Genomic DNA, 15359 nt, shown 5'->3' with positions numbered 1-15359 from the left:
GGCCGGCCCCGCGGCGCCACCTCCCCGCGCCCTGCCCAGGGCGGCGCGCTCGCCCGGTCTCGGGGTGTGGGAAGCGCGACCACACGCGGACTACTTTGCGCGGACCCTCGGCGGAGGGCGCAGGCGAGCCGCCACCGCCGGCGGAGGGAGCGCCCGCGGCCCGAGCCAGTGCGCCTGCGCCGCCGCCCCCGCACTTCCCACCCCACCGTCTGCGCGTCTGTCTGTCCGCGGGGCCGCTCGCGCGACAGGAGCCGCCGCCGCCTCTGCCCCGCGCCCTTCCTCGCGCAGGTCCGCCCTCCGCTCCAGGAGCACTGCCAGGTGAGGACCGGCTTCTGCGGGACCCGGCGGGCTCTCGGGCAGGTCGCGCGCTCCGCCTGTCAGCCGCGCCCCCCACCCCCACCCCGTCTCCCTGAGGACCTGGGGGCGCCGCTGAGCAGCCCCGGCTCCACCCGACCCCGGTGGGGACGGCGCCGACTCCCGTCGGCTGGGGCGGGCGGCTCGGCATCGGGACGCGGCGGCCGGAGACGCGGACCGCCAGACGTGCTGCTCGGGAGGGGCGGGGACGGGGCGTCCGGGCGGCCGCTCTGGGGGCTCCAGGGTTGGAACCCAAAACCCGCTGGCAGGCCTGGCGCCCGTGCGATGTTCAACCCTTTCCATCGCGTGGCTCAGACTAATTACTGAAATCCTGCGGCGCGTTCAAAATAGATATATCTTTGCCGACCTGACAACAAAGTAGGTATAACTTTGATTCATCCACACGGGACGGCTTTTGTATTGGCTGTTATTTTATTTTTTATTTTATTTATCTTTATTTTTTGTTTACAATCTAAGGGAAAAGAAGTCAGTGCCCCTGACTGGTCGGGGGTTGCATGTTTTAAAAATTCTTGTGGGGACACTTGTTGAAAATCGCTGAACTAGACCAGTGGTCGGCAAACTCATTAGTCAACAGAGCCAAATATCAACAGGACAACGATTGAAATTTCTTTTGAGAGCCACATTTTTTAAACTTAAACTATATAGGTAGGTACATTGTTATTAACTTCATTAGGGTACTCCTAAGCTGGCCTTTGCTAAAAACGTCCTCAGTCTGAGGGGTCGACCTCAGCGAAGGTACCCCTACTTATTCTAACGCCACTTCTTCAAAATAGACTCTCCCAGGCTGAAAACCGACTTCTGCACATGGGCCACGAAGTTTCAGTCGCACTGTACGTGCGCGCCCGCACGTGGTATTTTGTGGAAGAGCCACACTCAAGGGGCCAAAGAGCCGCATGTGGCTCACGAGCCACGGTTTGCCGACCACCGAACTAGACTGACTAGAGATGCACATACATTTCTGTCCCAAGCTTCCTAACTCCAAAACCTGCATCCAATCCTAAATTTCCCCTTCTGTATCTTGTGATCCTTATCCTGGGGTGACTTCAATAGTTGTACACTATTAGGAAGGGGGAAATATAAACTAGTGACTGATAAAACATCCGTACTCTTCATTTAAACTTGTTTTTTCTCCAGATCTTCGTCCCCATGCCGTGCATAGAGAAATAATTCTAGACATTTTGCATTTGTGAATCGCATTCCAAGAATATTAATATTTTTCTGATTTCAGTTTCAGTTTGTTGCATGTGAAAATTCTCAGGCCAGATTTCTCCCCGAAGAAAAACAGTAATTTTATAATGGCCAGTGGGAAAACAGAAACCAGTGTATGGACATTTTTAGTCTACAGTCACCTTTTTAGGCATGCACCTAGAGCAGAAGCTGCACTTTTACATATAGTGCCTCGTAACACAGCATTCCTTCCATTTCAGTTTAAGATGGGAACAATTTATTAGCTTTATTTATTCCTGTCATACTGGTTTTGAGAGGAGGGCTGTTTCTGCAGAAATATTTTTCTTATATTATTTGTACTTTTTGAATTTTTTAAAATTTCTTTATTGATTAAGGTATTACATATGTGCCTTTATCCCCCTATAATCCCCCCGCCATCTGTACTTTTTGAACTTTTAAAAAAATTATGGTATCTGAGTTGGAAGGTTGTTGCTGTGTGTGATATCTGAGAATGGAAAAATGCTAAAGGGCTAAGAACTGATGACACCTTGATTCAGAAGAGGAATGGCTAAACCATTCAGTGGCCTAGAAATTCATTTATGAGCCCTAGGGAATTTTCTCCCAGGTATATCAAAAAGCAGCTGCTGGTTTGTAAGAGTTCTGAAATATGGCACAGCTCAATTCACAGAGAACTTATAAACATGTTCCCTTAAGGTTTGATTATGTAGCATATCTCTTAGATGTTGTTCTTAATAGATACAGAGTCTTCTAAGGCAATCTAAGCAAATTATAGGAGCAAGGTGGTCACTAGTCTTTTTTAAATATATTTTATTGACTTTTTATAGAGAGGAAGGGAGAGGGACAGAGAGCTAGAAACATCGATGAGAGAGAAACATCGATTAGCTGCCTCCTACACACCCCCTACTGGGGATGTGCCCACAACCAAGGTACATGCCCTTGACTGGAATCGAACCTTGGACCCTTCGGGCCGCAGGCCGACGCTCTCTCCACTGAGCCAAACCGGTTAGGGTTCTGCCAGTTCTTGAGCTTGAGCATTCTGTAGCTGAGGCAAAAGTCTATCTGGAACAGACTATCAAGTAATACATACACACGGGAGAATGGCCCCATACAGAAAGTATAAGTTAAGTATAAATTCTGTTCAAATGCTGGGTCTCTTTCTCCAGTAGACACCACTATACTTTTCAAAAAATGATTAAAAGAATCCTACTATAAATATTCTCCTGCCCTTTGCTTTTGTAACTTATTATAGTTTGAAAGATCTTTCTTTTAGGATCACATTGAGATCACAGCACCTATTTGACAGTATTATTTATTAATATCCTCCTGGGGCGATAGTTGTCACCCTGTCCCACATCCTGTAAGTATTTCTTTGCTTCCCCTGGTCTTCCTGTATTTTTCCCCCTGCTGCTTCACCTAATGTGCTGCATTCAGTCTCTGCTTCTACATTTTCTTTTGCTGCTGCTCTTGCTTGAGGCCTGCTGGTGGCCTCCATGCCAGGGAGAGATTACCATCACTCTTGGCTGCTTCAATAGGATGCCACAGAGCTGGGATAGCAAAGTTCATTGACAAAATTAGAATCCCAACAGATCTTCACAGGCTGGAACCCAACTAGTTGACATTTAACAGGGATAAATATAGGTAGGGTCTTATGTATTGGTTTTAAATACAAAAAACTTGCAGTAGTGTAATTTGAGAAAGGTTCTGTAAAGCACTATAAAAGTGTAGGTTTTTTTTAAATATATTTTATTGATTTTTTACAGAGAGGAAGGGAGAGAGATAGTTAGAAACATCGATGAGAGAAACATCGATCAGCCGCCTCCTGCACATCTCCTACTGGGGATGTGCCTGCAACCCAGGTAAATGCCCCTGACCGGAATCGAACCTAGGACCCTTCAGTCCGCAGGCCGACGCTCTATCCACTGAGCCAAACCGGTTTCGGCTAAAAGTATAGTTTTTAAATTATCCTAAACTAACCTAGTCCTATAATTTTTTGTGTTTTTAATTCTTTATTATTATTGTAAGTACTAGTGACCCAGTGCACGAAATTCATGCACGGTGGGGGGTGTCCCTCAGCCAGGCCTTCACCCTCTCCAATCTGGGACCCCTCGGGGGATGTCCAACTGCCAGTTTAGGCTCCATCCCTGTGGACCTAAACCGGCAATCAGACATACCTCTCACAATCCTGGGATTGCTGGCTCCTAACTGCTCACCTGCCTGCCTGATCGCCCCTAACCACTCTGCCTGCTGGCCTGATTGCCCCCAAATGCCTCCTCCACCAGACTGCTTGCCCCCAACTGCCCCCTCCTGCCTGCCCGATCCCCCCCAACTGCCTCCCCTGCTGGCCTGATCACCCCCATCTGCCCCCTCCACTAGTCTGCTTGCCTCCAACTGCCCTACCCTGCTGGCCTGATAACCCCCAACTGCCCTCCCCTGCTGGCCTGATCGCTTCTAACCGCCTCAGCCCTGCCACCATGACATTGTCCAGAAGGACATCGGGAAGGGCTCCCGGAAGTTCTCCTGGTCTAATTAGCATATTACCCTTTTATTCGTATAGATAGAGGCCTGGTGCATGGGTGGGGGCCGGCTGGTCTGCCCTGAAGGGGGTCCTGGATCAGGATGGGGTCCCCTTGGGGGGCAGGGCTGGCCTGGGTGGCTTGCAGGCCGACCACACCCCCATCGGCGGGGCGGGGGGGTCTCTCCTGGGGGTGGGGCCAGCCTGAGCGAGGGGCTGAGGGCTGTTTTCAGGCTGGCCACGCCCCCATTGGGGTGAGGGTCCCTGCTGGAGGTATGGCTGGCCTGGGTGAGGGGTTAGGGCCGTTTGGGGGAAGTGGGCAAGCCCGCCAAGCCCCCGGCTTTGTCCGGGAGAATGTCCGAAAGGTCTCCCTGTCTAATTAGCACATTACTCTTTTATTAGTATAGATTACATATGTCTCCTTTTCCCCCCATTGACCTCTAGTCCTAGAATTTTAAGTAAGTTCTATAAAAGACCTTGGTGTCATCATTCTTCATAGGCCCTCATTTACAGAGCTCCCTCTTTGAGCTAGGAAAAGCTTGCTGGTAAGTTTAAAATATATTTTCTTAAATATATCTTCAGATGAACTAAATCTGACTACCTAAAACAAGTAACTTCTTTCCTAGTAAATTATTTAACATGCTAGGCACCGGGATAAGGTTGTGAATGAGCCTGAGAAGAAGACAGATACAAAAGGAAAAATGACCAGCGTCTTCAAAGGCAGAGGCATGAAAACATAGGGGATGTTCAGTGCACCTGAAGTATTCTGGCTCTTCCATAGTCAGTTGGTGTTTTCACCAAGAGTCTTGTTTAAACACAGCAGTAACTCTCTCAGATAAACTGCTTACTGTCCCTAAGCCCATTCTTAAAATTTTTATTTTATATTTATTTTATTTATTTATTTGGATGATTTTCACCCGAGGATATTTTTCCCATTGATTTTTTTTTAATATATTTTTGTTGATTTCAGAGAGGAAGGGAGAGGGAGAGATAGAAACATCAATGATAGAGTCATTGATTAGCTGCCTCCTGCACACCCCCTACTGGGGATCGAGCCTGCAACCCAGGCATGTGCTTTCAACCGGAATTGAACCCAGGACCCTTCAGTCCACAGGCGATGCTCTGTCCACTGAGTCAAACCAGCTAGGGCAGTGGTCGGCAAACTCATTAATCAACAGAGCCAAATATCAACAGTACTTCTTCAAAATAGACTCACCCAGGCCGAAAACCAACTTCTTCGCATGGGCCACGAAGTTTCAATCGCACTGTACACGCGCCTGCATGTGGTATTTTGTGGAAGAGCCGCATGTGGCTCGCAATTCGCAGTTTGCCGACCACGGAGCTAGGGCATTCCCATTGATTTTAGAGAGAATGGAAGGGAGGGGGAGAGACAGAGAGAGAGACATCAGTGTGACAGAGCCCCATCAATTAGTTGCCTCCCGCACATAACCCGACCAGGAATCAAGCCTGCAACAGAGGTACACGCCCTTGACCAGAATCAAACCCAGGACCTTTCAGTCTGTGGGCCAATGCTCTAACCACTGAGCACAGGGAACCCTAAGGGGGTGAGGGCTGGGCCTTCCTGGAGCTTGGCTCTGCTCCTGTACGCTGTCAGCCCAGAAAGGCAGGGTGGCCAAGCTGTGCATCTGCCTCAGTTGCAGGACGCCATGCAGCACCCTGCAGAGTCAACACCAAGATGGCTGAGAAGTTGCTGCCGTGGTTCCCGGAGGAGGGCGAGCAGGAGTGCTTTGCGGCCTCTCCCTTCACCTGCTGCAACCTGCCTCCCCGAATGTGATGTTGGAGCCGGCCTGGAGGCACAACCTGGTGGACCTGGCCATGACCTGCTTCACTCAGGTGATGAGGGAGCACCTTAGCAAAGTAAGTGCCTGCCCTTGTGTGGCTCCTTGGCCCCTGGTTGTGACTCTGGCTCTGGTCTGCAGAGGCCAGCCCAGATTGCCCAACCAGCCCACGCTGCTGCTGGGAGAAGCCTCTTGCCTTCGCACTTGATTTTCTGCCCAGTGTTATTATTTCTAGAAAATCTCCGTGGGGTGGTGGGGAGCTGGATAGAACTGAGCACTTGCCCGCACAGTTGTTCCACACAGTGGAGAGGGGGGCCTGAGGGGGATGCAGTGATTTCACCCACCACCAGAGGGCCCAGCTACCTCTCAGCACCAGCTATTGGCAATGGGAGGAGCTAATAGGAATGTGAACATGGATTTAAGCCTTTAACACTTTAATGAGGGAAGCAGTCATCCCCTCTACAGCTGCAGACACTGGGGTTCAGGTCCAAAGCTGACAGGTGAAGGGGGTGGAGGGTTTAGACACAAGTCTTCCTGGCCCAGAGGCCATACTTATGTCTTGGCACATCACTTCTGCCACTCCAGATATCCCTTGGTGTCCCTAGTGTGCCGTTCTGGCTTTCTTTGCAGGTTGATGAGCTGTTTAATGAGGTGACAGTGTCTAATTTCAACTCCATGTGTGTCGAAGCCCTAGGAGTCACTGTCTAGGCCAGTGATGGCAAACCTATGACACGCGAACTCATTTTTTTGGTTGATTTTTCTTTGTTAAATGGCATTTAAGTATATAAAATAAATATCAAAAATATAAGTCTTTGTTTTACTATGGTTGCAAATATCAAAAAATTTCTATATGTGACACGGCACCAGAGTTAAGTTAGGGTTTTCTAAAACGCTGACACGCCGAGCTCAAAAGGTTCACCATCACTGGTCTAGGGCCTAGCTGTAGCCAATCTCCAGAGACCCATGTCATCTGGCCCGATTTGTTTCTAAGTCTGCAGAAAAGCAGTCGCTCAGCAGTGCCTACTTGCCCATCGAGCCACATTCCTAACCTCCTTCCAGCCAGATGGAGGCCCACAATGCCAACAAGCCACGGGCCAAGGCTTCTCCCAGTGTGCACGGAAGGGAGGAGCCTCCCAGGGTTAGTGTGGGGTTAGGGAACAACGGAGGGTGTGGGGCCTGGTGCTACCAGCTTAGGCCTGCAAGGGCTTCCTCTGGGCCTTCTCAGGGCCGTTCAAGGCCATGGCCATGCTGCAGGAGGAGGGACCCACAAAGTGTGCCTTCTTGCTGGGAGGACCCTGGTTCCTGGCCCAGGGTCCCCAGGCACCTTCCCTAGTCCTGGAAAGCAGGAGCTGCCATGGTGCCTGCCCTCAGTCCTGCCCACATGCCTCTGCTGGCCCCCAGCCAGATGCCCTGTCACCTGGTGGGGAGAGGAGGGTGCTACGAGGGATCTCTGGCAGTGGTAGAGTGTAGCTGGTTCTTGGGGGCTGGGGCCCAGCAGACTGGGCACTGTTGTGAGGCGGAGGGGTCCAGACAGGAATGCCACAGCCCCTTCCTGACTAGAGATCCTGGTCCCAGGCCTCTTGTCTCATCTGAGAAGCTCAGTGTCCATCCCTCGCTGAGAACCGTCTGCTCCCAGGGCTCTCCCAGTACAGCCAGCTGAAGGCAGAGAGGACAGGTTGTGAGAGGACAGCTTTCTTCTCCTTCCTTAGCTCAGATCCCATGGAGGGAAGAGGAAAAGGAGCACCGGGCTGGCATCAGAGCTGTCTCTGCTAGGTTTCTGGTGCCTTGCCTGAGCTCCCCCAGACCTGAGTGCACACAGGGCACATAATTGTTTCTCCGTTCTTACCCATGTGCTTGTTTGCAGGGGGGGCGTTGGGCGGGTTCCAGACACGCAGTTGCTGTCACTCCTTCTAGCACAGTACATCCCCCATGGCACCACCTCATTCTATTCCCTCTCCATCTGTGTGTTCCAGCCTGTGGGCACTGCACCTGGTGAAGCCTCAAAGAAAGGCAAAGTGCAGTGTGTCTTCAGATGGCTATTACAGCCCTGCCTCTCAGATGGAGCATCCTCTTTGCCAGGTGGAGGGTCCCAGGTGTAAGGTGACCAGTATCCTTAGAAGGGGTGAGCAGCCTGGACTCTAGAAGCAGAGCTGCTGCATTATCTCAGCAGTGTCCCTGTGTCCAGAGGAGGACTCAGCCCTGTGAGTCATGGCCCACTCACAGCTCACTGCTCCAGTGCACCTGGTGGTCTAGTGTCCACTTGGGAAGTACAGGGATGGAATAGCGCCTGGGTTCATCGAGGCCCCCCTGGGCACTCATATCCCCGCCCAGTTAGAGAGGCTTCATTTTGTGGAATGAAGTGGGGGTCACTGTCAGTGCAGCAGTGTTCTGTGTGCCTGTCTTCAGCTCTAAGTCTCCTCGAGGCTGTGTGCTTGCCTCCCAAGTTCACCTCCAGGCCAAGACTGCATGTGGCCTGTAAGGCAGGCACTCACATGCTCTTGCCTCTTGCTCTGCTTTGCAGGGACAGACTAGACACCTCGGAGAGTCTGCACAAGTGAAAGAAGTATGTGGTAGAGCCCACCCCTCTCCTGTTCAGTAGGTGGCATCCCATAGCTCCTGTCCCCTGTCCCTGGCTGGGATTCAGATTGGGGTGGGAATGGACAGCGTGGGGGATGAGGACCACAATGGCCACCAGATGTAGAGAAGGCAGAAGGTCAGTGATCCAGGAATGTTGAAGAGGCACCACCACTGTCCTCCCTTCTCTGAGGACAAATACCTCCTGGTGGGAGTGCCCTTGCCTGTTCTTGTGCCTGGCAACTGGCCTGTTTGGAGCTACTTCTGTGTGCACCTGTCTGGCCCCTGACAGGCTGTTGTTGCCTTTGCACTTGAGAACCTGCCTAGATGGCCTGGCCATTCAGTAGACAGGTCATTTGGTATCCACTGCACAGAGAGGCTGATGGTTCCTAGAATGCATTTGCTGGACTAACATAGGCCTGAGGGTATAATGTGAGCACGCAACACATGAGTCTTCCACCAACTGTGTGCTCCTTGGGGGTCATGGTGCCCACCTGCCATTAATATCGAACTGTTATGTTTTGTTTTCAATCTGTTTTTTTTAGATATCGATGGGCATTGGTGAGACCCAACCAGTTTAGCTAAGTAAGTGCCCTACTTGGGGATGAGCTTACCCTCCAGAATTGGCCCTACAACAGCAGCTCCCACAGTCCTTGCCTCCGGCATCTGCTTTTGGAGCCTCAGCCACTGGATCAAGCATGTCAAACTCAAAGGCTAACACGGGCCAAATAAACAAGGTTTAAGTTGTTGTGGGCCACAAAAAAACAAAAGCTTTAATTTTCATAGAAACAGGTTTATTTCAATAGAGACATGCTGAATACAAAGGGCTGAAATAAATGACTAATCATTAACATGAAATAATAGAACATTTTAATAAAATTATTTTTTCTTTTTTTTTTTTTCTTTTTTTAAAATTATTTTTTCTTGAACATTAACTTACCAGACATTGAATAACTGCACAAAGTAAGCATAACGCAGATAAACCTATTTTTCTTGTTCTCCAAAAGTGAAATATTTCCTGTTACACACACCAAACAAGTCAGTCCAAGACAAATGACGTGGCAATCGGCTGCTAAAATATTCGCTGCTAGTATTAGTGGAGAGAAATGGTGCACCTGTGCATAAAGCACGTAAGGAAAATGAATTCAACACCATTATAGTAATCAGTCATTAGTGAACGTTGTAGTTCGTTATTATGTATAACATTATAAAAATTAAGTTATGAAATTTTTATTCAAAGGGTTCTTACAGCCTTAGCCAGTTTGTCTCAGTGGATAGAGCGTCAGCCTGCGGACTGAAAGGTCCCAGGTTCGATTCCGGTCAAGGGCACATGCCCTGGTTGTGGGCTTGATCCCCAGTGTGGGGAGCCTATCAGTGATTCTCTCTCATCATTGATGTTTCTATCTATCTCTCCTCTCCCTTCCTGAAATCAAAAATATATTAAAAAGAAAAACGTTTCTTACATTGTGGGGAGCCAGCATACTCAGCCCCAGGGCGCTTTATGTGCCATGCCAGCTCAGCTTGATTCAGTGACCCTGAGCGGGGGTGTGAAAGGATTGAGAAAAGACAGACAATAATACAGTGGGGCCTTGACTTACGAGTTTATTTCATTCTGAGACTGACCTCGTTAAGGAGCTGGTTAACTCAAATTACTATCAACTCAATGCAAAAAAATCGGAGGAGAGAGCTGGTATCTCAAAAAACTCGTTAGTCGGGACACTCGTAAGTCAAGGCCCCACTGTAGCTTGGTCTCGGTGGGACGCTGCTCCCTGATGAGACAATGACAGCGCTCACAAGCCGTGTCTTTATTTTATAGCAGATGCCACGAGGCAAAGTAGGGGCGTGATCACGTTGTTTACAGCATTCTTGTGAATTCCAACCTCACTCAACTATATGCACCTGAATTCTACCACAAGGCACGTGGGGCCTCGTGTTTGGACCATAGGTTCAAGCTTACAACCACAGCCGTTGGCTATAATTGTGCTGGGAGGGGGGAGGGCCCTGCCCTCCAGCTGGGACTTGCACGTGGCAATGAGAGGACCCTGTCCTTTCATTAGTCCGAGGCTTGAACCTGGCCAGAACACCGTAACCGCGCCCCACATTACATACTGTTATATTGCCTGGGCTGCAAAAATATCCGTTGTGGGCCTCGAGTTTGACATGCTTGCTCTGGATCGTTAGGGCTAGGCTGCAACCCTGCTCCTTGGGGCCCTGGCCACTTGGGGGCAGCAGGAGCCCTGCTCATCCTTGGCTTCTCCCTCTGCAAGCCTGCAGCTATGCTGACAGCAGGCCCTCCTACTGGACGAGCCCCCGGGGCTCCCCCTATGGCTGTTCCTGCCATTGCCCAGCCTCCTGTGTATGGCCTCAGCCTGTAGTGGCCACTTGGTGGCAACACTTCCTCTACCGATTTAACCTCTTCAGGGAGCACAGAGGACCCGGATACAAGGTGGAGACACCTGGATGTTATTTTTGCTGAGACCCAATGCTTGCAGCCACTGAGCCATCCCAGAACCTGGGGGTGTCGACGTAACCCTTGACTCCCTAAGACCACCAGCTCCAGGTGCCAGGCAGGGAGGTCAGCTCAAGTCTTCAGCCCCGCCAGCATCCTGAGGAGTTGTCTGCAATGAGCCCCCAGCACCTGGGGGAGGGGCGCCTTCTCCATTGGCGCCGGCACTGGCGAGCTGCCCTCCCGGGTCACTTTGCAGACACAGCTGACGCGAACCCCTAGTCCACCCGTCTGATCTGGCCTTGAGCCTCCTGCCGATCATGAACATTAAAGTCGGTTTATCAAGCAAAGCTTCCCTGCTTGGTGCTGGTGTGGGTCGGAGGGCACGAAATCTGCTGGGTCCTCTGGGGTTGGGGGACCTGCCTCCTCACAGGGCAGCCGCCCCGGGAGATACAGCCAGGTGTGTTGGGGTCTAAGGGGGCACTGCTTGGGGCTCTAGGTCCCGGAAGGGGAGTGGTAACCGCCGAGCCCGCAGGTGTGGGAAGGCCAAACCCTCCGCAAGGATGGGGCTGGCCCACGCGTCTCCCCGCCGCCCTCCGCGGGGTCCTGCCGCTCACGTCGGGAATGCAGACCCCGCGCCCGGCGGCGCTCCAGGCCCAGACCGGCCCGGAGGCTGCACTTTGACCCACAGCTCGGGCCGGCGCAGCGCCGCCTACCGAGGACCCCGGCCCCGCTGAGCGAGGTGGCCGGGGGTCGGGCTCGTCCATTGGCTGGGCTGCCGTCCCCGCCCCGGCCTCAGTTTCCCGGCCCACACGGGGCGGGCCGGGGGCGGGGCCCGGCTCGAACCACGCGGGGCGGAGCCCTGGAGCTGACGCGGCCGCCCCGCCCCCGGACATAACCAGCCGCCGCCACCTCCGCAGGCTGCGCGGAGCACCGGAGGCTCGGACCCGCGGCCAGCGCCGGGCGCCCGCCTCTCGTCTCCCGCCTCCCCGCCATGGCGGCGCCTCGCGCTCTGGCGGCCGCCGCGCCCGCGCCCGGAAAGGCCAAACTGACGCATCCGGGGAAGGCGATCCTGGCAGGTGGGCTCCCCGGGGGCGCGAACCCCCGGTCGGCCGGTCCCGCCGCGCTTCCGGGCGTCCCGGGACGCCCAGGCCCCTCCCCACTTCCGGGTGGGGCGGGGGGCGCGGCGCTGGTCTGCAGCTCGCCCTGCGTGTCACCCCCCGGAGCCTCGCCGGGGCAGGGGGTGGGGTAGGGACCGGCCGGACAAAGTCCGGGGCGGGGGAGGGGCGCGGCGGGGGTCTCAGACCGCGAGCCCCGGTTCCCGCAGGCGGCTTGGCAGGCGGCATCGAGATCTGCATCACCTTCCCCACCGAGTACGTGAAGACGCAGCTGCAGCTGGACGAGCGCGCACACCCGCCGCGCTACCGGGGCATCGGTGAGCAGGGGCCGCGGCGGGGAGCCCCGGGGGGGCGGGGGGCTGGAGTCGCTGACCACCCCCCTCCCCAGGGGACTGTGTGCGGCAGACAGTGCGCAGCCATGGCGTCCTGGGCCTGTACCGAGGCCTCAGCTCCCTGCTCTACGGCTCCATCCCCAAGGCGGCCGTTAGGTGAGGCGGGCCCGGCTGGGGGCGGTCTCTGGAAGGTGGCAGGGGTGGCGGCGGCCCCTCTCACCCGCTGCCTTCCGCCCCAAGGTTCGGCATGTTTGAGTTCCTCAGCAACCACATGCGGGACGCCCAGGGACGGCTGGACAGCACTCGAGGGCTGCTGTGCGGCCTGGGCGCAGGAGTGGCCGAGGCCGTGGTGGTCGTGTGTCCAATGGAGACCGTTAAGGTGGGGAGGTTCCCCGTGGGAACAAAGCCTGCAGCGGGGAGGAGGTGGTGGGGCCTGGGGGGTGCTGTGTCCCTGTGTCCAATGGAGACGCTGCGGTGGGAGGGTCCAGCAGGAGGGGCGAGGGGTGAGTGGGGAGCTGAGTGCGGGAGGCCTGCAGGATGGGCGGCCTGTGGCGGCTGGACTCTGTCCTGAAAGCAGTAGGAAGACGGTAAATTTCTTAAAAACACTTTTATAAACAAAACAATGCATGTTTGCTGCCTAAGATACAGGCAACACCACAAACACAGCTTAGTGAGGCGGGCCCTCTTGCCTCTTTGGCCTCAAGTCCCACCGGGGCCTTATTGGCCCTGCTTCCAGATGGAGATTGTATCTACAGCCCTGGCCTGACTTTGATGGGCTCTGGACCTGCAAGCCAAGTGCCCAAGGGTGCCCTTCCCATGGCACCCTGGGAGCCAGCTCCTTTGCTTCCCTCTCACAGGTGAAGTTCATCCATGACCAGACCTCTCCCAACCCCAAGTACAAAGGATTCTTCCACGGGGTCAGGGAGATTGTGCGGGAACAAGGTGAGCCACTGGGCCTCCTCAGGTAGGATCAGGGACCTCAGCCAGAACGAAGGGGCCCTTCCTCCTTCTGCCCTGGCCCTCCTGTGTGCAGCTTCCCCCAGTCCCCACTGGGGCCTGTGTGCAGGTGTAACCTCCACTCCTGCCTGCCCCCAGGGCTGAAGGGGACATACCAGGGCCTCACAGCCACCGTGCTGAAGCAGGGCTCCAACCAGGCCATCCGCTTCTTCGTCATGACCTCCCTGCGCAACTGGTATCGAGGTGTGTCTGCTGCCCCGAGACCCCACCGCATCAGCCCTAGTCCACCCTCCTCCCCAGCCCTCAGAGCTGAGCCCTTTACCTCCCCATCGCTTTCTGAATGCCACCCCCACCCACATCCAGGGGACAACCCCAACAAGCCCATGAACCCGCTGATCACCGGGGTGTTTGGAGCTATTGCGGGTGCAGCCAGTGTCTTCGGGAACACTCCTCTGGACGTGATCAAAACCCGGATGCAGGTGGGGTAGAGCCGAGAAGGGGAGGGGAGTGTGGGACAGGGGCTGGCTGCTGAGTCCTGTGGTGTGCTGGTGTCTTGCAGGGCCTAGAGGCACACAAATACCGGAACACGTGGGACTGCGGCATGCAGATTCTGAGGAATGAGGGGCTCAAGGCGTGAGTGACGGAGAGACAGGGCTGTTGTCCCCACCCCAGGCCCTCCCTGGCTTCCCTAGGCCTCACCCCCAAACCCCTGCCTGCCTCAGGCCATCCCCTAGGAAGTCCTTACCTTTAGGTCCCTGTTCTTGCCCCTCCAATGTCTGGACCCAGCCGCCCTGTCCTCCATCTCCCTCCTCACCTGGGTTTTTCTCCCACTCAACCCCAGGTTCTACAAGGGCACTGTCCCCCGATTGGGCCGGGTCTGTGCGGATGTGGCGATCGTGTTCATCATCTACGACGAAGTGGTGAAGCTGCTCAACAAAGTGTGGCCGACAGACTGAGCCCCGAGGGTCTGCATTGGGGCTGCCCTCAGGCATCTCCGGACCAACCCCCTCCACCCTCTTCTCATGATTCCAGTGCAGTCGTGCCAAAAGGCCTTCTCCTGTCCCTTGCATTCCGTGGCCTGGGCCTATTCCCCACAGCCGTTGAGTCCATATGTCCCATAGTACTGTGTCCCTCGTGGTCCAAATGACACCACCATTGTGTTGTGTTCAGAGGCTGGGTGTCCCTCTGGCCCCCTTGCCCATATTCTTACTCAGTGCCCTGTGCCTGTGTTTCATGTTCTGTGACCCCGTGTCCCACTTCCCAGGGTGCCCGTGTTGCCTGGGTCCACAGCCCTGTCACCACAGCTTGGTCCCAGCCCGGTGCCTTCCACCCTGGGCAGCAGGTGCACCCACCCCTGCATACCACAGCTGCCTCCGGGCCTCAGCCTGGCCTCACTGCATTCCAGGGGCTGCATGCCCCCTGCTTCTCCTGCCACTGGCCTTAACTGGCCCTTGGGCCCTCCCTCCGCCTGGGACAGGGTGGCACCCGCCGCTCTCAGGACCACCCTCCCAAGGCAGAATAAACCGGATACTGTCACAGCCTCCTGTCCCTGTGTGGGCCCATTTGTGGGTGGGCAGTGATGGCCAAGGCTCTGTGAAGGTCAGGGCCTTCTGAGGATATAGGCAGGGGGGCCAGGGCAGCCAGGCAGCTGGCAGGCAGGTGGGCAAGCCAGCGGTAGCCAGGGTCAACCCTCACGCCTGACACCAGGCCAGGGAACATCTGGGCCTCATCCAGGCCTGGCCTGTGGCCTGTGGCCACGATCCTGTAGGGTCACTTGGAAGGAAGCACTGAGTGGGCAGAACAGAGCTGCCCATGCTGCTGGTTGGGCCTGGGAGACAGTGCTCCCGGGCTCTTATCCTTCAGCCTGTGATCAGGCCCCTCCCTCCCTCCCTCCCGGCTTCTCTGAGAAATGGTCTGAGGTGAAAGGCTTTGTGGGGCACGTAGTCCCCTGAGGCTCTGAGCACGGGGCCTTTTCTCACTCCCCTGGGACTGGGAGGCCTGGAGCAGGAATAGGTGGAGCTGCCTGACCAGGGCCCTAGGGTGTCTCACCCCACAGAG

General features: G+C 54.8%; 1 protein-coding gene across 2 annotated transcripts; it reads left to right on the top strand.

Moving 5' to 3' along the window:
* The first annotated feature begins 202 nt into the window (after positions 1-202).
* Positions 203-14847, top strand: SLC25A1 (solute carrier family 25 member 1). Of its 2 annotated transcripts, none has more exons than XM_081114202.1 (11): positions 203-318; positions 5731-5953; positions 11815-11973; positions 12222-12329; positions 12401-12500; positions 12585-12723; positions 13202-13286; positions 13440-13544; positions 13665-13780; positions 13861-13934; positions 14143-14847. In XM_081114202.1, exons 3-11 carry the CDS (start codon positions 11889-11891, stop codon positions 14255-14257), a joined length of 927 nt encoding a protein of 308 aa, XP_080970328.1. In that variant the 5' UTR covers positions 203-318; positions 5731-5953; positions 11815-11888; the 3' UTR covers positions 14258-14847. The 2 variants fall into 2 exon arrangements, with proteins under 2 accessions (XP_080970328.1, XP_080970329.1); XM_081114203.1 differs by having other exon boundaries at positions 261-318; positions 5737-5953.
* Positions 14848-15359: the final 512 nt, after the last annotated feature.

Source organism: Myotis nattereri (genome assembly GCF_964212035.1).
Source record: "Myotis nattereri genome assembly, chromosome: 19".
NCBI lineage: Eukaryota > Metazoa > Chordata > Mammalia > Chiroptera > Vespertilionidae > Myotis > Myotis nattereri.
This window is presented reverse-complemented; position numbering and strand designations above follow the sequence as displayed.